The sequence below is a fragment of the Sebastes fasciatus genome, chromosome 6 (assembly GCF_043250625.1).
Source record: "Sebastes fasciatus isolate fSebFas1 chromosome 6, fSebFas1.pri, whole genome shotgun sequence".
Lineage (NCBI taxonomy): Eukaryota > Metazoa > Chordata > Actinopteri > Perciformes > Sebastidae > Sebastes > Sebastes fasciatus.
In genome coordinates, this window is record NC_133800.1 from 12,077,834 (window position 1) to 12,103,993 (window position 26,160).

At 41.0% G+C, this 26,160-nt stretch overlaps 1 protein-coding gene across 3 annotated transcripts in view; it reads right to left on the reverse strand.

Moving 5' to 3' along the window:
• The window catches only part of aopep (aminopeptidase O (putative)), a 90,693-nt gene that overhangs the window by 36,571 nt on the left and 27,962 nt on the right, over positions 1–26,160 (reverse strand). The window contains exons 7-14 of one of the 3 annotated variants that reach the window (XM_074637659.1): positions 25,596–25,809; positions 23,073–23,179; positions 13,898–14,000; positions 13,551–13,658; positions 12,141–12,184; positions 7,614–7,674; positions 2,013–2,075; positions 654–740 (exon numbers count right to left, since the gene is read on the reverse strand). In XM_074637659.1, coding sequence (XP_074493760.1) covers positions 654–740; positions 2,013–2,075; positions 7,614–7,674; positions 12,141–12,184; positions 13,551–13,658; positions 13,898–14,000; positions 23,073–23,179; positions 25,596–25,809 — 787 coding nt within the window. Of the gene's footprint in view, positions 1–653; positions 741–2,012; positions 2,076–4,430; positions 4,584–7,613; positions 7,675–12,140; positions 12,185–13,550; positions 13,659–13,897; positions 14,001–23,072; positions 23,180–25,595; positions 25,810–26,160 lie in introns of those variants that run through there. The other 2 variants (XM_074637660.1, XM_074637661.1) reach the window with 2 other exon arrangements.

Below are 26,160 nucleotides of genomic sequence, written 5' to 3' on the forward strand. Positions count from 1 at the left end.
ACTCTCGCTAATGACTTCTGGCCCTCTGTGGCTTATAGATCAGTGTGCGTTCATTAATGATGCAGGCGTGTGTGCAACTGTGTGTGTCAATTAGTGGGTGGAGGGGATTAGCCGTCCCTCGAGAGAACTAATTAACACTACACACACAGGCAAAACCATCTTTTTTGGATACTTTATTTGGTAGGAAACAGTGTGAAGTGACAGGAAGGATGGGAAGAGAAAGAGGGATGCACAAAACAAAAGGTTCAAGGCCAGATTCAAACCAAGTATGTTGAGGCTAAATGGTCCCCACCCCCCTCCAGACAAACACATCCCACACACACACACATTGGCCATGACCACACACAGAAGCAGAGGAGGGCATGTGATGTATACAAGCTCTTAAAAGGTTAAATATGTGTGTGACAAGACATTAACACAGACTTAAACAAGTACAGGGTAGTCTGCCCTCGCAGACACAACACATAAACAGAATTGGGGGATAATTGTGTTGTCAGGCAAACAGAAATACTGGACAGCTCATGAACAGCAGCTTCGTTAAAAGAGCTATAGGAAGATAGAGGTTTTCAAAAGAGAAAGGGACACTCACAAGAGTTAAAAGTAGAGCAGAGGGAAGGTAGACCGAGGTCTTAATAGAGTGGAGTGCCTCCTACCTCTTTGTAGTTCACCTTGGGCTCTATTCTCTTCCGCTTTCTGCCCTTCCCCTGATGACTCTGACTGAGGAGAATCCATTTTACAACCTGCAGGAGGGAGGATGGGAGGAGGGGGGTGAGGTAAGGTGGTGAAGGCGGGAAAAACAAGAGAGGGTAGAGGTAGAGAGAGGCAACAAAGTGAGCGGGATGAGAGAAACAGAGAAAAAGGGGACATCAGAGAAGTAATCAGAAAGGTGTAACGATGATAGAGAGAGATGAGGAAAGGGTGTAAGAGAAAGAGTGAGGGGCCACATCCAATAGCAGAGAGTAAATATAAACAGACTTAAGGCGCACTTTCCATCTCTCAAGTGGAAAGGCACACAGGAATATACATATACACACACTCAGCGAGCCACTGGCAGGCAAGCCTTGACAGAGAGAGTGTAAAGTAGGCACACACACATTAATGTACAACAGTCTAGCTCCTTCTCTCCCTCTCGTACCCACACGCACATTAATTCCAACCTTTCAGCGCTCGCTTGTGCTCCATATATAACCAACGCAAACGGCAGGCCGAGACAAAAGAGTAATAGTGAAAGTATGTTGCTGTGACGGCGCCTGGAGCGGAGCAACTCCCTACACCATAGATCTCCATTAAACAGCCAATCACTATCAAGGCCAAACTCGATCTCCTCTCCTCCACTTCAGTTTATATCTCTGAATAAATACCATGTCGTAAGAAAGGCTTGTTAAAAAAGTGAGGTTTCCAAACACTTGAACTGCACATAAAGTGGACGAGTCATTTATGAGACGCTAAATCACTCAAGCATTCTTTGTGTTTCAAGGTATTTATGACAAATATTCTCTTCAGGTCTGATTTGATTTCATTTAGACATTTTATTTTGACAGATTTATAGCAGAATTGGATAATATAGGCAAAGCAATTAAGAACGACATGGGAGCTTTATGGGAAATCTGATAGGCAGCACAGAATGACACGCAACAGATGTACAGCGCTGTGTGCCGCACTTCACTCCACAGACAGACAGAGAGAGAGAAACAGGGAGCAAATGAGCAAAAGAGAGGTAGATGGAGTGCAAGAGAGGTACGAGATAAGAGATGGTATCAAACATTGTGAAACAGAGCGTGTAAATGAGACAGAGAAGGGAGCAAAAAAAGCAGAGAGAGGAGACAGAGAAATAGTGGCAGAATAACTGAGTGAAGGAAAAGAGAGTGGTGGGAATCAGATGACAATCACATCAAGCAGACTAAGGTGCAATATTTCAAATGTGAGTGTCTGTCTGCCACTCCCTGAAGACGAGAAGACTGGAAAAGACAGAAGAGGGGGATAAGAGAGAGAGAGAGAGAGAGTGTGCTTACCTCTGCTTTGACTTCTTCCACCAGCCTCGCCTGTGACCACACGGTGCTCCTTTCATACAGCCACTGAACGACAGAGAAGAAGGGAAAGCAGTGAGCCGGGGGCAAGTGATCGGGACAGAGTGGAATGCTTTGCAGAGGCAGAGAGAAGGAGAGAGAGAGAGAGAGAGAGAGAGAGAGAGAGAGAGAGAGAGAGAGAGAGAGAGCAAGCAAAGCAGGAAGGGGAGGGAGAGAGGAGAGGTGGGAGGAGAGGGAGAGAGGGAGGAGGTGGGAGCGTGATCACTTGTTCCTCTGACGGAAACTCGCGAATTGACTCCGGAGGATGAGAGAAAGGAGGAAGAGTGGAGGAGAAAAGAGGAGGAAGAAAAAAATCACCTCAATAACTACGGGACGGACACCTCAGTCCTTACACATCCACTCCTCCACCATCTCACACACACACACACACACACACACATGTAGAGCCATGCATGCAAACACACACCTACGCACAGTGAGCTGCTAGTAGGCACAAACACACAGCACTTACTCTCTAACCTTATTAAGGCTTTCAGCAGAGCCACTGCTCGAGTGATGTGAATCACATATCAGAGCGATGACGGTGAGGGTGGTGTGTGTGTGTGTGTGTGTGTGTGTGTGGGGGGGGGGGGGGGGGGAATAAGGAGACAGACAGGAGACAGACAGGGAGTGCATGGAAGCAACACACACACACACACACACAAACAAACAAGAGAGATGCAGCAACATATTCATACAAGGATACACGCACGTTTCCCACGCACGCACATGCAGTGATTCAGCTATTAGCGTTACCATAGCCACACACAAAGTTCAATACAATAACTGCATGCCTGAGTACTCCTCTCTGTGTATTATACAAGTACTCAGAAAGCAGAAATAGCGTGAAGGTGTGTGTGTAGAAGCTGAGGAGATGGATAGAGAGAGAGGCAGACACACAGAGGTGTTGGAGTAGGCTGTATAGAATGTAGGGAGTGTTGAAGCAGTAAATTGGCATTGTGTAACAGGATACCACACATGGCTCTTTTGCTGCCTAGATCTCCACTACCATTCCCTGAATAGCGAGGCTTTTGTCTACCTCGAACTCTCCCTTCGTCCCGCGCCCCCGTCTGTTTAGTGTCTCTGGTGAGTCAATATCAGATTGCGTGTTCAGAAGTTACACCTCTCACCCCATAAACATGCATGAGAAGCATGCCCTATATCTTCCTGAGATCAATACACAGTTTGGCGAGTCTTTTTAGTAGAATTATTGATGATAGATAATCTTTTAATCCGAGAAACAATGCCAGACAATAACAATACCAGAGTTTTGTTACCAATAGCAAAACAACACCTTTTTTAACCCTTTTTTTAAAATGAAAAAAAAATCTGTTTTCTTTATCTAGAAGGCCAAATCTATTGCACGGCTTTGTTGAATACTCAATTCTGATTGGTCAATTACGGCATTCTACGGTCTGTTATTTCTTTATAGCAGACCGCTGCTGTTGACGCAGTTCTGATGTCGGACTCTGGAGGACCATTTCTATGTCAAATTATTGATTTCTTAAGTAAGTAGCCGTGTAATAAGCTGGATATTGGACAGCGAGTCAATCATTGTTGTGAAAGAAACCCCTTCAGTGGTTTCTTTCACAACAATGACCAGCTCGCTGTATATTATCTCTTATATGTTGCCTTAACAGAAACAGCTGTAGATAACATTTCCTAAATACAAATTTTACATATCAGGATTTGAATTAAACAATCTGATTGAAAATTTGGCTCCTCCGTGCACAAACCGGAACAAGCATGGATCAGATCCAGGAGAGGTCAACTGAAAAAGACCGTAAATATGTCAATTTGTATGATTCCACACAACAAAGACTGCCAGATGGCAGCTTATTCCTGGAAAGAGATTTCCACAAACATCGGTGTGGACGTCACAGAATGTACAAAGAGATAGAAGAACTTCGTACGTTCGTCTCGCTACGAGGAGCGGGAACCCCGGTGGGAAAAAAGTGCCTGTGTGTTATTTCTTTCTTTCCTGGCTGGCTCCTGGCTATAAAGCAGCCGGACACAAAGTCAAATTATGACAATAACAAGGTAAATATAGCATGTTCTTTGTATCATAAACCTCTATGTTGTAAGTGTTTAGGCTAGCTAGCAAGATAACAACACTTTCTACTACCTTGAGGTAAATCCAAATCCAATTTCTGCCTGGAAGAACAGTAAATGTGAAAGTGCTTAAGTACTAGGTAAAGCAGCTCAAATAACTATGTTATAATACCGTTTGTGATAATTGGTCACAAAAATGATTGTATTGATAAACCAGGCAGAAAAAGACAAACATAAAATGTTAATGTAAGGTTGTAGGAGTCAGACGAAGGTATTAGGCTGAAAGCTCTGGTGATTCAAGTCTTTATTTAAACAAAGTATCTCAGCCTAGATCCATCATCCCAAAGGGAGTGCTTAGTCATCTAAACTCTGAGGTCTAAAATAGGCCGGCACTGGCCATTCCACATCTCGTACTCCGGGATCGGTGAATGTCATTGTTTATTATTAGGCCAAACCATTTCCTGCCTTTCTCCAATTCAAGCACATTGTCGAGCGATGGATAAGAGGCAGAGAGCAGAGAGAGAGAGAGAGAGACTTTTAAAATGTGTTTGTGTCTAGTGTACATAATACACAAGCACTTGCATTTGTAAAAGGTTTCAATCGATCTGGCTGATCTTATTAGCTGGTGACTGGCACATCAAACACAAAAAAAGCCTCTGCGAGAACACTCTAGCCATCAGCCAATCAGGTGTGAGAAAACAGCAGTCCCTCCACGCTGTCCTTCCCACCCTCAGAGGCCCCTGAAAGGCTCCAGTTACATCATCACATAATCTAGATGGCGAAGGTTCCCAGACAGCAACAAGAGTACAGACACACACAAATGCACATACACACAGTGGTAATTAAGATCAGTTACCATGGAGATGGGAGAATTGAAGAAACTGTTAAAGTGGATTGATTGTGGGAGTGTGTGTGTGGCCTTGCAATCCTAGTATCTATGTCCGCGGGTCTTTCTCAATTAGAGGGCAGAGGCAGAGGCAGCACTGCTCACCTTGTCAAGATACAGTAACAGTCGTCTGGTAATAAAGCGGATGATGATGATTCAACAACACAATAATATAATGAACTGTAAGATTAGCTCTCTCAAGAACTAAGCATCCAGTGATGCCTTACAACTCATCATCAAGATGTCATCCTGATGTCTTTTGGGAAACCGGTTTGAAAAACGTTCTTCAAGTTATCTGCTATAGTCATCATCATCTAGTAGTTTCAAAAACGCCTACCGGCTAATAGTCACACGTCATTTAAGCTGTAGTATTTATACACTGAAAGCTATTGACTTCTAATATGAGACGCAATTGCCATTATGAGGGCGTCATTACACCGCTATTTACAGCTGGTAAATAGTGACACAAATGCTAGGCCGCTCCTGTCATCTAAGAGCAAATGCTTTGAACACACTCCTCCCAAGGACAAGGAAAGTTCCTGTACATGGATCTACATGAAACACTGCTGGCTTTGAACTGGATCTGAACAGAACATCTTTACCTACATTGAAGTCTAGTCGATGATTATCTCAAAACCATATTTATTCATTATTTAGGATGATAACCCTCAGGTATCTGCAGTCATTATGATTCTTGGCATGTGGCTTTCATATCAAGCCAATCAGGCTATGGTGAGCACAGCAAGGTTCAACGTTAATATTTTTTTTTCACTTGTCCGGTCGGGCAAATGGGTAAATACATTTTAACTTGCCCCTGTACAAATTGTTTTATTTATTAGCGGTTAACGAATTACAACAAAGACAAAAGTAATTTGTAATGTTTAATCTTCATTTAAGTCAATTCATCTGTAGTTTCACCCACATCCTCTAATGCCACCCAACTAAACTCCTGTTTTCAGGATAATTGAAATGCTCGCTTGCGCTTCACCTCATAAACTTTGTCTTTACCAAGTGCCCAATTAGTACTGCACATGTGTAACTCTCAACAGAGATGAGAAGGAAGCGAGATGGTTCACTCCTTAGCTACTTCCATCATCAGCTCGAGAAAAAAATATGTATTTCATTCATTTTTACCACTTGCCCGAGTTGCTGGATTTACTAGCCCGAAGTGGTACTTTACTTGCCCCAGGCAAGCCCTATCGTTGAGCCCTGTACAGTGAAGCGAATCAGGCTGTTGAATGTTGTCGCAGTTGTCAGTAGTGACCACTGAATAGTAAGAACAGGAGAGAAAAACTAAGAACGAAAAGCAAAATAAAGTTGTGTTGCCCTTTAAGGATTGACAAAAAGGTAAAGCAATTGCAGCTACAGTACATGGGAGTTGTCTGGATATCTTAAAGTGAAAAAGTTTAGACGAAGAAGTGTCATCATCCAGTTCAAACCAAGACTGGGAGAACTAATCTAGTGAGTACAAAAAGACTATGAAATTATCGCCCTATGCACACATGTGCCAGGTATGAAAGGATCATAAAAAGTACTTTGACTGTCAGTATCAATATCGAAGAAACAACAGCTGTGTTTTAATTTGTTTCCATGACCTCATATGACAAAGAAACAAAAAAAGAGGAAGAACATAACTAAAGTAATTACTTAATTTATAACTAAAGACATGATGCCTCTAAGCACAGTGGACAAAAAAAGTTCAGAAACATACTGACTCTGAACCACAGACCGTATAAGAAGTGGAGGTAGTCACCGTGACGTCACCCATTAATTTGTGGACTATGGTTTTGAAGCATTATGAAGCCTCGAGTTCAGCATTTTGGCCGTCACCATCTTGGTTATTTGCATTCAGAAGTGACACAAGAGGGTGGAGCTAAGTACAACCGAACGCTGAATAAGACATTTTTAGGCAACCAAAAGGTTACAATTAACTTTCATGAACTGAAAACACATTGTGAAAGGATTAAAGTGCCAAGACGAAAACACGGGCAACACCCAGACGGACAACGCCCCTGGTAATGACCTGTCAATCACAAGGTAGCCACGCCCTAAAGCATACCCTGCTGTATAGTCTATTTGACTCTAAATGGGACCATAGTTTACTAAATGAACATCATGATGTATTGAAGAAGACTTGAAACTAGCGACTGAGACAATAAACTCATGTTTACAATGTTTACTGAGGTAATAAATCAAGTGAGAAGTAGGCTCATTTTCTCATAGACTTCTATACAATCAGACTTCTTTTTGCAACCAGAGGAGTCGCCCCCTGCTGGCTGTTAGAAAGAATGCAAGTTTAAGTCACTTCTTCATTGGCTTCACTTTTCAGACCCGGAGGATGACGCCTGCTCTGAACACAAACTAATTAATAGTCCAAAATCAATAGTACTGAATTATTGTACTATTGTGTACAATTAGTTCATTGTGTATACATAGTAATAATTGACTTTATACATTACAGTCAAATTGATATAAGAGTTAAATGTTTAATTTTGGTTTGTTGGCATTTAGCTTTTGATAAAAATATATTATATATATTAATGCAACATTATCAAACTCTATATTTTAATAAATAGCAAAAGACAGAAAGAAAGCAAGACTCTTCATACCTCTGGAATTCCCGGTCGATCAAGCCAGTCAGCATAAATAGCACCGAGGGTGAGGCCTTTTCTGGAACACAATGGCACAAGTGTTAGTATTATTCCTATTATTATAGCAATGACTGTTATTGCCCAAGACACCCTATGAAAACATGGCTATGGGAAAATATTGTTACGGTTATGGCAGACTTGAGGTTTAGGCCAACACCCTAAACAAAAAGAGGGGCACACCCACTTTCCTATACAAGGACAAGCAAACAGGCATGTACAGACAATGAATTGGGTTCATATGTATGCATGTATAGTAAGCAAGTATTTGTGTGAATGTGTGTGTGTGAGAGGAGAGGCTTGAGCGGATGGTTTGCACATGAAGACTGTCATATACCATACACAGAAAACACACAAAGTGACAGAACAGGCTTGCAAAGACAAATGAGTACGCAAACAAACATTCTACAGCAGTGTGTACACAAAGTGTAAAGTATACAAAGTGCACAACAAGTTGAGGAGTAACTACACAGCATTACCCTGCTAGTCTGAAGCCATTATTGTGTGATGTTCAGCCCATTAAAAGGTGCTATTTTGTAATGAAAAGCTTTAATTTACATTTTTATACCCTATACCCATTTTCTCTCAGTTATGCTCTTCTAACTGAAGCTCAATTAGTGATTTCCCACATTTGCCAACATATTTTTAAAGGATCTTGGTCCACTCAGAATGAACAGATAAGGGAATCTCAATGAACACACCTTTGCATTTTTTTCACCTTACATAATGCTTTTAAATAGCTTAAATGTATTATATACTGTGCCCATAATGAAATATAAACACAACCACACGTGCTGTACACATGCTCAGTCTTTCCCACTGACAGGGAGACCTAGCAGGACTCTCTAATCATCAATAAACTGAACAAAAAAATTCTATTTCAGAAATTAATATATACGAGTAACATAAATGCTGTATATCTTTTTTTATTTCCCAGGTTTCCATGACAGTGTGTTGGCCACAAGTTTCTGTCAATAAGTCTATTGCCTTTGACTGTAATGCTCATTATACACCAGAAATCTTAACCAACCTATGTGCGAGGGCCATTTAAGGACATCTCAGTCTCATCTCGTCAGGCTCAGCTCTACATTGTCAGAATTGGATCAACTTGCATCAGTCAAGCTCTACCTCATCTGCCTCTCAACGCTTTGAGCTGAACAGTAGCATGCCAACATGCTCACAGTTCATCCTGTGCGCCCCCGAATGTCTGTGTCAAATTTCATGGCAATTTTTCCAATAAAATACTTGACAAATGAAAAATAGAGCATTTTCTCATTTTAAGACCTTGAGTGCAAAATGAACATAACTGTTTTAAGTGAAATTATAGAGAAAGAAAGAAAGAAATATAGATTTAGCCTTTATTGCGATAGAAACGATAGAGAAAAATATACATGATAGACATTTTTATATCGTTTTGACGATAAATATATATATATATATCGTCATGTTGCCCAGCCCTACATGTTGAGATATTTAACTTTGGACCATAGTGTTGGACTAACAAGCTGGAGGAGGAATAGACAGACTGACACACGCTGCTGCTAGCGAGGCTAAAAAGGGTTTAGAGAAACTGTTGCAAGGTCAAGGCTGTGCTCCCTGCTTCCATACACTCGTAAACTCTTGAGTCCTACTGCATCATTTCCTATTGCATATTTTCTGCTAACTTTGTGGGCCTTCAGTAAATTGAAGCTCATAAAATCTGTTCATACTCCACTGTGTACTAGAAGAGGCAATACTCCCCTTAAAGCACCAATTTACCCAGAAACTGGACATTAAAAACGTCATCAGTGACTCACCACGAGGTAATTTCAGCTCTTGGCATGTGGAGTTGAACCATAGAGAATATATAAAGACTAAACATCTGCTACATCAACAGCGAGACACCATAAGGTAGGATTACATGGTATTACGTGAGCATAGTTTTCTCAAACAAAAGGTTAATACAGTTAATACACCACATGGCCTGTCAAATAAGAAAAAAGCTTTATGACTCACGAGAGCAGACAAGACGTGTATCTACCAGTTTTTTCACGTTATTTCATTTCATTGGTTATTTCACCTTAAGGGGATGGTTTGGAGGTACTTATCCATAGTCAGTGTATTGCCTACAGTAGATGACGGTCGGCACGCCCCCAGCTTGGATTAAACAGACCAGAGTACCAACACGAAAGCAAAGCAATGTACTGCTGTGGACGGGGCAGCAGCAAAACATATTTTAGCCCCCTACAAGAAAGGCCCACCTTAAAAAATCAGTATCAGTTTAAGTGTAGGCTATATTTAGTATATTTTCCGATGGGGAACTGAATCGAAAGTGAAACTTATCTATACTGTTTTTATTAATGGAGTCTGGTGGCCTTGAAGAGAGCATAGATAAGTTTCACTTTCAGTTCAGTTCAAAGGAGAAGGAGAGGTTCTGCCTGACGCAGTGTTAATTTCGATAACAAAAACTATGACAAAATAGGTTCGTCAATGACCTGTTTTTCCATGATTAAGACGAGAGGATGAGACGGCACCGACGTCATTAAAAACTAACGGTGACGATATCAAACATGCAATATCGTTGAAAAAACAGACGAGAATAAAATGTAGTTTAAAAACATAGAAAGTTTATCAAAATCTCTCTTTATTTTTGTCAACTTCCACCTTCTCTTCCCCTCTCTCTGTCACTCTCTGTCTCAAACACACAACGTGCTGCAGTGGCAGCCACGCTCAGTCTTTCTCTGTCCTTGTCTCACACCTCAATTCTGACAATTGTGATACTATAATACATAAAGTTCGCGGTTTGCGCGTCGGGTCGGCTTCGGGTGGTTGAGTAACGCGTATTTTTACATGTCGGGTGGGTGGATTGGCTCTCATAACGGACCGGTGGGTGCAACTGAACCGTGCATCATTAATGAGCGCAGTCAGGAGGACTCGAACGAACTGCGAAGCTGCATTCTTAATCATTCAACCCGTATTTTTCATCAGATAATGAGAAAATAAACTTTTATGTGAAATAAGTTTGACTAAAATTACAGAAATGTTCAATATAATCTCATGACTAAACAGGACTAAGATTACATAAAAAATAAAAAATAGCTGACAAAGTTAAGAGAAAAATCTAATGACTTTTTGGTGATTAAAACTGCACTAAAACGTTTTGAGTTGTCGTCAACTAAAACTAGACTAAAACTATGAAGAATAATAATGACTAAAATGTGACTAAAACTAATAAGCATTATCGTTTTAAGACTAAGACTAAGTCTAAATCTAAAATAGCTGCCAAAATGAACACGGGTCTGATGGCAAGATAAAGCGGTGAAAATATTCTAAATATAGCGTACACTTAAACTGATATTGAGTTTATAGGTGAGCCTTTCTTTTAGGTGGCCAGAATATGTTTTGCTGCCAGCCCCGTCCACAGCTGTACATTGGTTAGCTCCCGTGCGATAACTCCTGTCTGTTTCTCCAAACAGTGGGCGTGCCGGCCATCATTTACTGTAGGTAATACACTGAATCTGGATAAGTACCTACCTCATACAACTCCACAACAAAACATCCAAACTATTCCTTTAATCGTGATAGATGAGAAAGAGTGACAGTGATGCCTGGAAAACAGTTGTTTCTTATTAGCACAAATCAGTGAAAGCATTGATTTTTGTGGGTTTAAAGTTTTTATGTTTAGTCTTATAAATATTATGCTCCCCATTTAGTCTGGGGGATGGGCAGGATACATGACCCTGCACCCTGTACAAAGAGCGGCTATGACCCTCAACAGCGAGTGTCTATTCTTATCCTGAACCTTCTAGCGGGTTGTTTACTGAAAGAGGCATCAGATCCAAATATTGACTGTCTCCAGCTCCCCCTGTTTAATTCAATCAATCTCTGCTCGACCAGCAGCACACTCCACATGACAGAAAAGGCAAAAAGACAAGAGTCAGAGCTGAGTGCTCAGGAACAGAGGGGTGAGAAAAGAAGAGTTAAAGGTTGGGAAAAGAAAGGGAACGACAGACCGGGAGAAAGAGAGGGACGGAGAGACAGGCAGAAGAAGAGGTTAATGAGGCAATCAGGAGAAATAGAGAACTGAATGATTAAGCAAGCGCAGGGAGGGAGAGAGAAAATTAGAGAGGAGGAGAGCAGGAGGAGCAGTTATCCTTTTACACTTCAATTAATATGAGAGTGGATGAGACTTCTCTCTTAACAGGATTGGTTTTGGCAGCTTTCGCTGGTCATGTTTCCACAGCAGGACCAAGAACAGAGGCCAAATCATCACATGCTCATATATCTGACAGTAAATCTACTAACAACTCACATCTGTTGAGGAAAAACATAGCTGTATGAATAAATTCAAACAGAAAATTGATGAATAACATATCTTTAATTTGTCTGGAACAGGAAACCAGACTACCGATACTTGAGCACAAACCAAAGTGGTTTTAATGCGTCTAGACAGTTTTTTTCATTATTCATGAATTACACTGTAAGCATTATTCATGGCCACTTACATACCTCTCTATGTCGGGAAAGGTAATCAGCAGCATTCGCAGGAAATCCTGTCAAAAAGAACAAAAAAAAAGAGAAATGGAGGCATTTAGGGAGGTGTGGGAGGGAAAAAAAAGAAAAGAAAGAGAAAGGCATACCTGCTCTTATGTCAAGAGTGCAAGGTTAAACAGTGTTTATGTTACATCCATTATTTAGTGCGAAGACTCAGCCTGCCACTGAAGAAACGGGAGCCAGGTGGAACACATCATACACACACGCGGACACACACATAACAAACACACTGACTTCCAGGTGTGATCACTCAGCTCCGCGGCCCCAGCAGAATAAACATATGCGGCTGAGCTGATGTATGGCCATCAATTTAAAAAGCTACTGGAGCATTTTCAACTATTGTAACACAGTGGCAATCAAGCTTACACCAGCCGCCAATTAATTTATGGTTGGAAATAACATAACGCCTCAGAGACAGGTTATATTAAAACAGTTCAACTCTGAGCTCAGATTAATACATGAACTGCAGGCAAGATCTCCCAGTTACATTTCATAATTTCTTTATTCTATCTTCAGACATTCATTCATATTGAACGAGGCAAAACAAATTATTACCATTTACCTTATTGTCGTACATCAAGACATACATTTTTTTTTATCAAATATAGAGGTCCACAGTTATGGAATTCACAGAATATGCTATTGAAATTCTTATCTACCTTGCCAGCTTTTAGGAGATTATTTTTTTTCTCTTCTTTTCTTTTACTACTATTTATGCTTGCTTGAGAGTTTTGTGAATCTCTTTGTTTGTTTGTTCCATTGTTTCGCTTTTGATGAGTATGAGTATCATTTTTTTTATGTATTTAAATTGGGGAGGACTCTGAATGAGCCTTCCAGGCATCCTTCCTCACCTGCACTGAAAGTATTGCTTTTTCCTATTGTCAAAATAATTATGCAAATGAACTAAACTAAAAACTAAAATGAAAAGCCTCTCAAGTATGGCTGGGCAATATATCAATAATACAATCAATATTGTGATAGGAGACTAGATATCATCTTAGATTTTGTATATCGTAATATGGCATAAGTGTTGTCTTTTCCTGTTTTTAAAGACTGCATTACAGTATAGGGATGTCATTCTCTGCTTCCTCTAGCTGTTTTATTATTTGCCTTTACCCACTTAGTCATTATATCCACATTGCTCATGATTATTTATCAAAAATCTCATTGTGTAAATATTTCGTGAAAGCACCAATAGTCAACTCTTCAATATCGTTGCAATACCAATATCGAGATATTTGGTCAAAAATATTGTGAGACTTTATTTTCTTTAAATCCCCCAGCGCTACTCTCAAGTAGCTGCAAGTCAACAACAACTTTCTCTATTAAATTAATCAATTTTCCTATACAGTACTACAGCCTCACCTGAGACAAAATGAGCTGCCCATGGTATTTCTTCACAAATACTCTGAAGAAGTCCATGAATTGTTGCTCTCCCATTTGACTGGCCAAGAACCTGAGGAGGAAGTAACCCTGGACAAAGAACAAGACAAACAGAGACAACAAAACATGATCCATCAAAGACAATACAAAGAAACATTGCAGCAATATCTATAGTCATTACAAGTGCTATTCCAAGCACATCCAACAAAGAGCGGGCCACCTGGAAGGACGTTTTATTTATAGTTTGATTTGTTCTATAGCCATTTCTTTCCTTGTTTTCTTCCTTCCTTTCCTACCACCTCCATCTGTCTTTCCCACGTTTATCTCACCTTGAGGTAGTGGACTTGCATGAAGGTTTTGTCAGGGTTGAGGGCATGTTTAACCACGGAGGAGCCAGACTCACTGACCTGACCAGTGCTCTCCATGTTAGGTCTGCAGAAGGACAAATAGAGCAGAGAAACAAAAATACACAGAAAGATAAGACAGGTAAGGAAATACACAGACAAAGATGTTCAACACCAGCAATATAAACAGGAAACTTCACAGAAAATGACACAAGCAGAAAAGCAAAAAACAGAACGGGATGGAGTTCGAGAGCCTAAGCACAGAGTCTTTATTTTATCCCACTCCAGGCATTTTAGTTGAAGGAAAACCACAATTTCTACGGAGCAAGTATACACCGTCAGCAACACTAAATCCAGCCACTCAGCTGGCCCTCTCAATGGCGAACACATTGCCAAGTTGCCATACTTTGCCCCGAGGCAGGCTGGAAATCAAGCTGCAGATTTATAATAGCATGCTATACTGTTTATATGACCTCACAGTGCTGCACTCTGACTTTACCGGCCATGATTCACTGAGCGAACATATAACACTTCCACAAAAAAGCAACCCCGTCTACAGGCACAAAAGAGGCGTGCTCTAGGTTTCCCCTGTCACACAGATACAAATCATCCCTTCAACCTCCATAAACACACATAAACCCAATAAAAGCCAAACAAACACAGCGCTGACGTGGGATGCTGTGCAATGATAGTTTTCAGTTAGGCGGTATTGATCAGGCTGGGCAGATTAACTCAGTGTGCCAATAGGAAGGCCTTGAAGGATCACCCTCCTGCCAAGTCGATACTCCAGGCGCCTGGCCCACCAATCAATACACCCTTCATCACTGGCTTCATGACAGGGCCAGACACACACACACACACACACACACACACACACACACACACACACACGGGTGAACAGCGAGACCAGAAACCCACATTCAAAATTCTGATTCATGTATGATGTAAAACCTCAATGTTTTATCTTTCGAGTTTCAGGCTTCAGTTGTTCTGTGAGACACAAGTTGGTCAAATATTTGATCTATTTGAGTCTTTGTCTAGACATGCTGAGCAGAAGAGCAGAATGAAGTAGATTAGGGTTGAAGAGAAGAAGAGGAGGAGGAGGAGGTGTGGGAGAAATCAAGGACAGGAGATAGTCGGGAATGTTTGGTTTGTTCAGCGGACGGAGAGAGGAAGTCATCAACTTCCTGGAATTTCTGAATTCAACTGGACACTCCTTGGACTTTCATCATGCAAATGAGGCTGTTTTCCTCCTTGACCACATGTCATATAAATGTTATGTGTGAGAAAAAAATCCCAACACCATTAACTTGATTTGGGAAAATTTAATTTGGAAAAATCGTAGTAATGATGCTCAGTTTATACTCGGCAACACTGAGACCTCAAGAATAGGGAGGATTTCGAAACTAAAGCAGTAGTCTGGGGGAGGAAAAATCTGAGTGTCAAGAGATATTGTTTCCTGCATGCTGTTGACTTAAAGAATGAAAATAGCAAAATACAAAGTACACTGCAACAGCATTTTTATCTTAAATATTTAAAATTTTACTTTTAATTATCAGGAAAGAATACAGAATAATTCTCCCCTCTGCCGTGAACTAAGTGAATCTCTGACATAAATGAATATTTATCAGTTTTTATTCATTCCATCATTCATTTTTTTGCCCCTGCTTGAGTATTTCTTTAGTACTCTCCATTTCGCTCTCTGTCTGACAGGGCCCCGGGCGCTGTAATGTGCGCTGAACTACATGGCGAGCGCAAACAACTCTCATCTGCCAGGAAACGTCTGGGTTGTGCTACAACCCTGGTTCTACGAATGAGAACAACAGTTCGTACTAATGCCTCAGGCTGTCTCCAGCAGCATCCACTGAATAAAGCGATAGCCCTTTCCGCACAACAAAGTCTGTACTTGGCCATGACAGACCGTGATCGGGCCCCTTGGGCCTACGTCACTGAGCCTGCTGGCCATGAAATACCTAGTTTGTCAACAGCCCTATCGAGTAAACAAATAAGTTCCTGATGGTAGGGACGCTTTGTTGAAGCAGGATTGGACGGCACCAGAGGCTTGTCAGGCAAGTCCTCCCAAGCCGCCAGGACGAGCGCCAGTCGTTGATGCCAATTTTCGTAGCGGCCAAACGGTGGCACTACAACTTCCGTGTCCGTCACGTGATGCCATTGGGCCCAAAAAGACTTTTTCCCATAAACTTACATTGGGAAAGAGACGTCTGTAACTCAGCGGATAATTTTATTTTTAGGTTTATCAACTTCCCAGTAAGAACAATTGAATAGCCCTTATTTAAATTATTAGGTCCTAAAAATTGTAAAATGCACTAATAGCGCACGATACTGCGCCTGCTCTATGGGCCCAATGGATGCGGAAGATTGCCGGAAGATCCGGGTACTTTTCCACTCAAAAGTGGAGCCATTTTGGCTTCATGCGCCACTGAGCAACTTTCATAGGAATGAACAGGGGCCCCGCCTCCAACGCTGTGTCCAGTTCTCTTTATAAATCCATGCGTCCTCCCCGTCGTGTTCCTCGTCCTAACCTCACTGAGACGCATGAAAATCCTGCAGTTCCTTGGTGAGCATACGGTAACTCTTCCCGCTCTCCTTGGCACGGAAGCTGAGAGTGAGCAGGGAAAAGTTGGCGAGATGCGGGGGTTGCCGGCGGCAAAATGGCGTCTCTCTCCTCTCCTGTAATGTCCCGACCACTTATAGGCTTCACAGCAGTACAAGATGGCCCGGGACCCCAGTCAAATAAATCCGCCTGGTGTCGAATTACTCCGAGCGGGAGCTACATTATGTGTAGCTGTATTGATGTCTGGGTGAAAACAGTAGGGCTTGTACACACTGTACAGTGCCAGAAACACACGGGAAAAAAGGTATGAAAATTTGTCATGAATCGGGAGAAATCCGGGAGAATTGTGACCCCGGGAGGAAACCGAGAGAGGACAATGAACAGGAGTCTCCCTGAAAATCAGGAGGGTTGGCCAGTATGGGCTCAGTGTCTGTACATTAAAAGCTACCTGTCAATATTATGAGCCAGACAGTGAACAGTGCAACACAGGCAAAACCTATATTGTAAAATACACTGTTTGTCTTAGTTGTTGAAAAATGTCTCTTTTACTTATTCTTTGTGTATCATGGCCACAACATCTCCCCTTTTTCTTATCATGGAAATATTTTTTTAACTTGCGCTCTGTCCAGTCTCCTACCCGTAGTGCCCATGTCTGTCTGTTACTGCTGATAAGATGAAATAGACTTTTTTTGAGACAGCAGGACGTGCTATATCCCTGGGAAATTGTGTATGTGTGTGTGTGTGTGTGTGTGTGTGTGTGTGTGTGTGTGTGTGTGTGTGTGTGTGTGTGTCAGACAGAGAAGTACAGAGAGAAAGAGGGACTGGGGCAAGAGACAAAAACAATGACAGAACATGTATTTCCTGAAGAGAAAATGTGTCGGTTTCCTGCATCAGAGATACTAGCGGTGCAGTGTGGAGGGTAAAAATGTTGATCCATCACTGCCGTGTTACACAAAGGAACTCCACCCTTCCCACTGTCCGGACCAGGCGATGTATGGATGTGTAAATCTCTGTCTTTCGCCGTCTCTTTGTCAGAGATGATTTACTACAGCTTTAAGAGGAATCGCTTCTCGCTGCCTTGGAGAATCACACAATAGCTCAATGTATTACAGAATAAACGGTGCTCTTATCTGACTCGTAGGCCGTGTGTGTGAGAGGGAGGGTGTTTGTGTGTGTGTGTGTGTGTGTGTGTGTGTGTGTGTGTGTGTGTGTGTGTGTGTGTGTGTGTGTGTGAGAAGCCGTGCATACACCTGGGTGTGTCTGAGATTGAGAGAGAGAGAAAGAGCGGGAGGAAATCAGGAGCTATTACTGACAGAACTTAATGTAAAACGTACACGCACACACACACACACACACACACACACACACACACACACACACACACACACAGAGGTTTATAGCTCCGTGAGCCATATCCTGACAAATTACACTGGGTTGACTGTGGAAACCGGATAAGGTAGAGCAGCGCTCCCAGCAGCCCAGTGAATCAGCAGGGAGAATGGCGTCTGGCCCAGGCTGCCCTAAATATAACTCATCTGAAATGGACTGATAAACACTGGCCACTGGGGCCCCTGCTGGATCAGGGGGTGTCAATTGTGACCCAGTGAACTTGGAAAAGCACAATCTGCCATTTAGCCTTCATGTGTGTGTTTGTGTGTGTATACTGGTGAGGTTTAGCGTATCTCTCTGTACATCCCATTGTGCTTCCTTTCCCTTCACCAGGTCCTCTCTCACATTTCTCTGTGCATTGTTCTTCATATTATGTTTCCCCACGGTTATAATGCTTAGCAGTGGAGCCACATCAGGACTTGGACATACAGACAGTCTAGCCCAAATCAAAAAGTAGCATGGTCTGTTCCCAACATCGAAGTAAACCAAGATCTTAGTTACATCTGACCTTCCAATGCCCCTTGAGTTCAACTAAGATTTAAATCTGGGGTATAGGGTTGAAACTAGTGCTGGGCGATATGGTAAAAATCTTCTATCCCGATAAAGGTCATGTCATATCTCAATAACGATATATATCACCATATAACATGTTTTCTGGTAATTCAATAAATGAATAGTCTACATGAAATAACCACATGGTAAAGCCTATTTTTATATACTCCTGTGTGAATTAAATACTTGACAACTGAAAAGTATTGAGTATTTTCTCATTTTAAGAATTTCAGTGCAAAATGAACATAACAGACTAACACTTATACGATTTTGTCGACTAATCTATTAGTTCCACAGATCTGTCGATTAAATCAACTGAGTTTCTCCACAAAGAATCACGCAAAAGCACCACTTTAAAGCTTGTATTTACCAGAGATGTGCTCATAAGTTTCTTGGAAATAAGTCATTCAGTATTAAAAAAGCACAAAAGACGGCTAATCTACTAAAGAAATCGATGAGTCGACAACTACTAAGAGGGGGCAGCTCTAGCAAACATATGCTAAATCACATATAAAATAACTGAATGAACACCAGAAACAGACAACATCAGCTGTGAACACCATAACAAAAGTGGTCAAAGCATCGACTGGAAAGGGGTCAAAGTCATTGGCCAGCGAGAGATCAACATACGACAACAAAGACGCTCCTTGAACTGCGATGGGGTTACAATCTCCCTCCCATAGACCATGAGATGCAGGTAAATGCTAGTAAGTGCATCTGAAAGTTGAGATTTCTTTGTCACATACTGTTCCCAAGGTCAAGAAAGATCTTCTGTGCTCAATTAAAATGTATCCTGACTGTTATGCATTGCGTCAGACAAAAACTCAATAATTGATTTTGTTAGTTTTTTTAATTTTTATTTAATCTCAAAACATGAATTTGCACAATAAAATTGGCAAAGTTGTATTTTACATGTCTGTAATTTCTAGGGATGTAAGAAAATATTGAAAATGTTGCATATTGCGACATTATGTTTTGTGATACTGTATTGATTCTCAAAAACACTGTATTGATTTTTAATTAATAGTTTACATGCAAAGATTAACTCAGTCAATACTATATAATATTATAATAATATATTATAATAAAAATAAATAATAATCATTTGAACTATGTAAATCAGTACTAAACATAGGGGGAAATAGGAATTTCCTTGACAGAACTGCTCCGTTTGAAGTAAATATTCAGGCATTATTAATTTATTAATGGCAACTTTATTCTTTAAATTTGTTGAATTGTATGCTGGCCTGTAGGCACATTTCATATGAGCTGTGCTGCGCACTGAAAGACTCTCTAGGTTACACAGCAATTAATTGGGTATAATTGAACAGTGACTCTATTTTCCCTATAATTAGTACCGATTTACATAGTTCTCTCCATGAAGCATATTGGAAATTATTCAGAAATTGCAAACCCATAATTCAAAGTATTATCCATGCCAGGGGCATTTAAATGCTCTAGAAATTGTCATTTGCAGAGTAAAAGCTGTACCTGACTCACAGACTGTATGCAGTCATTAAGATAATGTATGAGCAGGGTTCCTTTATGTCTCAACATGCTTTAAGAAATGTGGGGATTAAGAGATGGCTTTCAGCAATTACTTGTTTTTTTCGATACTAATGTGTTTCCGTTTAACATTATCAGTCAAAATGTGTGCATCTATGCGTATGAGCATGTATGTCTGTGTGTATGCGCGAGTGCATGTGCTGTTTGCATTTTTCAGATGTTAGTTTTGTGTTGTTGACTCAACCCCGTCAGGTGCAGAGAAACCTAATACCGATCCTCCTAATCACCCGTGTCTCGGCCTCATAGGGGAACACCCTGATAGACTGCTAGACAGTCACAGCTCTCAAGTGCAAGTTTAACCCTTTCACTCACACACAGCTTCCTATTTCAACATATAACTGGTTCTACCATGTTTAAGCCTACCAGAAATGTGAAACTTCATTTTGCTTAACATACACTGGAAGTTATCAACATTTCAGTATGAAAAGAGTTACATATTACCGAACACAGAAGCAAACCTTTAAACCTGTGATGAGGACAGTCCTTTAAAGTAAAATCACTGTTACTAATACTGAAGCTTTCTACTAACACGGGCTAAATTGATTTGAGTTTTAAACACTATTAATTTATAAGTCTTTCCATTGTGCGATGACAACACATTATTAGTGAAGTGACAAAGTTAGAAGTTAGTGCCAAGCAGAAGTGCCACGAAATCAATAACACATTGATTTGCTGTCACGCTCCGCACGGCCTCTTACAAGCGTGAATGTCAATAGCGCACTATGCTACAAGTGTCAACTCCAGTGAAGAGGCTTTTTTGTTCAAAAGAAGAGCTACAATATTAGAGGCACAATGCTAACAAGTGCATTTCCACCCTTAAACAGTTAACTACAGGCTGGGGTTTACACCTATAATCCCCTGATGACACTGTGCTTCCACCCTGGATAAAACAAACAGGGTGTGGGTCCCACATTGTCAGGCTCAGATGAAGAGTGTGTGTGTTTGTGTGTGTGTGTACTCGCTGTGCTTGTGTGTAGAGCTTTTCTAAGACATGACAGTACACCTGGATATACTTGCCACACCTGCCACACCTGTACCCCTGGAATGCATACCTCACGCTCACGTGTGTGTCTACACGTGCAGACACTAACAAAAGCTGGACGTACTCCCAGGGTTCCCACACCTTCTTCAACATCAGAGTCATTGACTTTTCAAGGACTAATTCTCTCAAAGTCAAGGACTTAACACGGCATAGTTTGAGACACGGATTAAGGTTAATTACTGTTACGCACATGGCAAGAACTTTTCTTGATTTGCTGTAGGCTCTGCATCGGGTCATATGGATGTCCTGCAGATCTTTAACAAGCCAGTCTTTGTAAATGTCTTTGATGAGCCACAATTTCTGGAAGTTATATTGTCCAGGCATAGTTGAAGGTTCGCTTAACGTTAGCTTTCCCACCTGCTTGCTACTATTTAACCTGAATCATTCAACTTCAATCACTCATGCACGCATGTGACCGGCGCACTTTCTCAAGGCAGGAGGCAAGTGAAACAATGACACAACTGCGGGAGACACAAATGCAGAAAGCAGAACGTAGCCTATTTACTAACGTCAAAGGGTGACTTCAGTATTTTTCAACTTCAATGTTTCTGTGTCTGAGTGACTAATAGGAACAACAATTTTTGAAATTGGTCCAGTATTGAGGGATAACGCTGTAACTGGCAGCCGTGAAAAAGCTGCAGGGGCAAGTGAGCAGCGTCAATGTAACATTACGTTCACTAAAAGTGCTTGTTTTTGCCACTGACAGGCTCAGATTGTTATTAGAAGTGTCTGACAACATTATGGAAAGGACCCTACAGAGAAATAAAATGTTTTTCTTAACTTTCGCTTGATCCGGTCTGTTTGTTATTGTGTCCAAGTCCCGCTCAAGGAGAAGTCTTGTTGTTAAATCTGAATATCGGGCAGCAACAGGACCCACTCTCTACAGCATTCTTCCTCTGTGGGCATAGAGTCACAGCACCCACACGAACACCAACAGTCTCTCAAGCTTCATGGCCATGCAGCAGCTGGTTCACCCTGCTCTGCCTGTTGCCCTTCTCTCTCTCTCTCTCCTAGTCCGCTCTTAAATTTGTAGGAGCTTTTCATCCATATACTCTCGCTCAAATAAATACAGGCGGCTATCAAATTTAAAGACTTACACTTTAACTTTATTAGATTCGTCACATACAGGTTCATACATGAAATTATACCTCTGTATTTAACCCATCCTAAGGAGCAGTGAGCTGCTGTAAAGCACCCGGTGGGGTCTAGTGTCTCACTCAAGGACACTTCGACATGTAGACAGTTGGAACAGGGGATCGAACCACCAACCTTGCGTTTGAAGGATGACCACTCTACCGACTGAGGTACAACCGCCCCTCATCAGACCTCATCCATATTGTCAAAATCATCTAAATATTCAGCCATGACACTGAAAATCTTTTAGATAACACTTCGCTATTTTTTCTGTACTCCAACACAACAAACTCTGCCGAGCCGGCACTCGTGTTTCCACCGTGGTTTTCTGGCTACATGTCACCTTGTGACATTTTAGAACGAGACATTCTCCTTGAGTGAGACTCTTTCCATAATGCCTGACACTTATAATAACAAGCAGAGAATTTAATGGCAAAAATGAGCATTTTTAGTGGACGTAAATGACGGTGCCAGCTTGCCCCAATAGCATTGCATTGCAGCCTGCGGATGCCTCAATACTGGACCAATTTCAGAAATTGTTGTCTAGACACAAAAACATGGGAAAATAGGGTTGTTTATTTATTATTATTGTTATTATTATTATTATTATCATTATTATTATTATTATTTATTTTAAGGACAAATGGGAACCATGCAAACATTTTCCTGTGTGAAATAGAGAATCTCAAGCGCCAGATTAACTAATTGAGTAGTTAAACTGTAGGAAAATGTTGCCTCCTCTGTAGGTGTTGAACCCATATGGTGGTTTACTAAACCTCTACTGCTTTAAGCATGCTTATTGAAGATGCTGTTGCGCTATTCTCAAGGAGCTATTTCTTCTACAGTGGCAATAACGGTATGATAATTAAAACAGACGTAGTTGACCAAAAAACCACCCTCACCTGAGGATTTGAAGTGCCTCCTCTGAGTTCTGCAACTCATCAGAGAGTCGTCTCCACCTCAGCAGTGCCTTCAGGTCAGACTGTTCTGCTGTCTCTTGTAAGGAGAGCTGGAGGGAGAGATAGGGAGAGTTAAAAAGATATGAGGGGAAATGTTATGGTAGAGCAAAGAAATGGAAAACTGAAATATGGTGAATTTCATCAGCAAAAACAAAAAAGAAACTGATTAAATGAAAAGTCAAATACACACTATGACGATAAGAGAAGCACTGCCCACGACCTCTGTCACTGTGTCTGCAGCAATAATAGGTCTGCTTAAATCCATTTCTTCAGAATTAAGCACATATCATAAAGGTGATATAGTTAAACGGCGCAAACACAAGAAAAACATTAGTGTAACTCTAGATGGTGTGGGAAAGTAAGTAGGAGGATTAGATCTGTATGCACATCGGATCAGAGCTGAATTTAGTGCTGTAAGCAAAGGATTCACACCAATGCTCCACCCTCAGCCTTTTGTCCTGTTGTTTATCTATTTTTTCCCTGCAGGTATCCTTAATCAACGTTATTAGAAGGACATCTAAAGCTCCAAACTGTCACAGGAGTTTTTTTTTTTCTTTGATTTATGATCGGCTTCTTTAAAATTTCCCCTTTTTTGGTGGCAGTAGTACTTTTTCACAACTCTCATGTGGTTCAGCTTATTCCTTTTATGTTTTAGTAGGTCAGGAGGTTTGGGTTTGATGGTGTATTTTGGGGTTAGCCCAGGAACTTCTTTACACTTTCATTTTGTTTGGCCAACTCCTCTGACCTTTCAGTTTGTTTTTTTGCATTGGGACATGAATTGGTGTCTTTATAAACTGTTTCCTAGTGTGCTTGATGTATGGTTTTACTACAGTAATGTAAAGGCCAACTCTACTTGACGTGCAATCCAACCACAACAGTAACATTTGGAAATCCTGGCACATTAGTTGTGGAAATGAAAGGTTGGAATGTCAACCTGTGTTTCCCTGAGTTGTTGCATTTGGTATGAAGGTGCTGGATCATACCGTGTAGAGGTACTTTTAGACAATGAAAAGAAAGAAATGAACAAATATTAACTCAGGGTGTTTTCAGACCTGCAGTTTTGTTTGCTTTGCTCCAATTCAGGGACTAATTTGATACAATTGTTGCTATTGCCCCTGGGTTTGTTTGTGTTCACACGGCAACATCCAAGAGCAGTCCAAAAGGTGTAAACAAATGCAATCTGTTCTCTCATTGGTCAGAAAGGTTACCGGCAAGATCACACGCTTTCTCCTTTTCCTTTTTTTCTCTTTCTCTTCATTATGGAGCACCAGCAGCGTGTATTGCTAATTGTTTTCATTGCGTTTTGTGGTTAATATACCAATGTTCATTAAATTAATAAAATATCCAGCTCCATTAAGCTCCATCTAGACTGCGACTAGAAAACAATGTCCTGATGTATCTTATTAGAAGACGTGCCCCCTCAAGAGTTTGCCGTCGGAGATTGGGCTCTGATGAGTGCATACCGCTATACACTTGCACGGCAATTGTTCTTCAGACGGCGCATCAGGTAAATTTGGTTTATCTTGATAAGCCTAGTTGTTTCGGATGGAAGGATCGATTGGGTCGATTGCTGTGTTCACATATACCCAAACAAGCCAAGCCTGGGGTTGAAAAGCTCCCAGTTTCGAAAACAACTGGTCCAAACAAACTACGTGTGAATATACCCTTAATGAGGTTGTTTTTCATTGATTGCTTTCTTATTGGTAACTTCCTCAAGATGGCAAACTGGTCTTCACAAGCTGGCTTAAATGGTATATCTGAAAAGCTCATATTGCCATTTCAAATCGTCATCTGAAATGACAGACAAAAAAGGGCCACCATTAAGTTACTTTAATAAAATAGCTGTAGTAAACTACAATCATCACTAGGGGTGGGGAAAAAAATAGATGCAGCATAGTATCGCGATATTTTGCGTGGATATATCGTATCAATACACGGACGTCAAGTATCAATCTTTTATTATACAAACTATTAACCTCTTAACAATCCGACGGCCCGACCGCTATTCTGTATTTCAGAGGTTGTAATGGGAGTGAAGATACTGGTATTATATGAAACTAGAAAGCCTAAGGAATCGATTGGTACCAACCATGTCATGTTAGCTTGTCGGGGAGGAGGCTAAATAACGCTACATATTTAGGCTAAATTTTGGAAAGGAAAAACATGGCCATTTTCAAAGGGGTCCCTTGACCTCTGACCTCAAGATATGTGATGAAAACTCTGAGATGAATGGAGTGAAAACTGTATCTTATTAGATAAAACAGATGTTGACAAACTGTATAATTTGCAGTTGGAAAAAGGTAATAAATCGCATATTGATATACATCTTATCGCAATACTAGGCATACTGCAAAATGTTTAAAATCGCAATAAGATTGTAACGTGACTTAAGTATTGTGATAAAATCATATCGTAGAGACTCTGGGGATTCCCATTCCTAATCATCAGGCATTGATTGTACTGTACTTGTTGTGCTTGGGCCCAGATAATGTCCTCCAGGTAGGTGGCAAAGCCCTCACTGATCCATTCCTCAGTCCAGTCTCTGGCTCCGATAACCAGGCCGAACCAAGAGTGGGCGATCTCATGGCACATCCTGGATCCACACAGAGACAGGCCGTTCCCTCCAGAACCGAGACTCCCAGAGCACAACACACTCTGGGACAGGAAAATGATATGGGGGCTGGGGAAGACAAATGACAGAAATAGATGATGAGCGAGAGCGATAAAGCCAGAAATAAATTATAAAAGGAAGGACAAGTGTGAGGGAGTGAGAGATAGAAAGGGAGCAAGGATTAGAAGATGGGAGAATTACAATTTTTATTATAATGTTTTTATAATCAAGGAGGTTCAGGAAGTAAGAGAAAAACAAAAAACATAAAGGGGAACAACGAGAGGTAACTGTGATAAAAAAAAATGTATATACTGTACCACCCTCCAAAAGCATCAAAGGGTAAGTGAGGTAATGTTCCACACCTATGATTACAGACAATTTGGCCTGAATACGCCATGTACAGTAACGAACCAACATGTG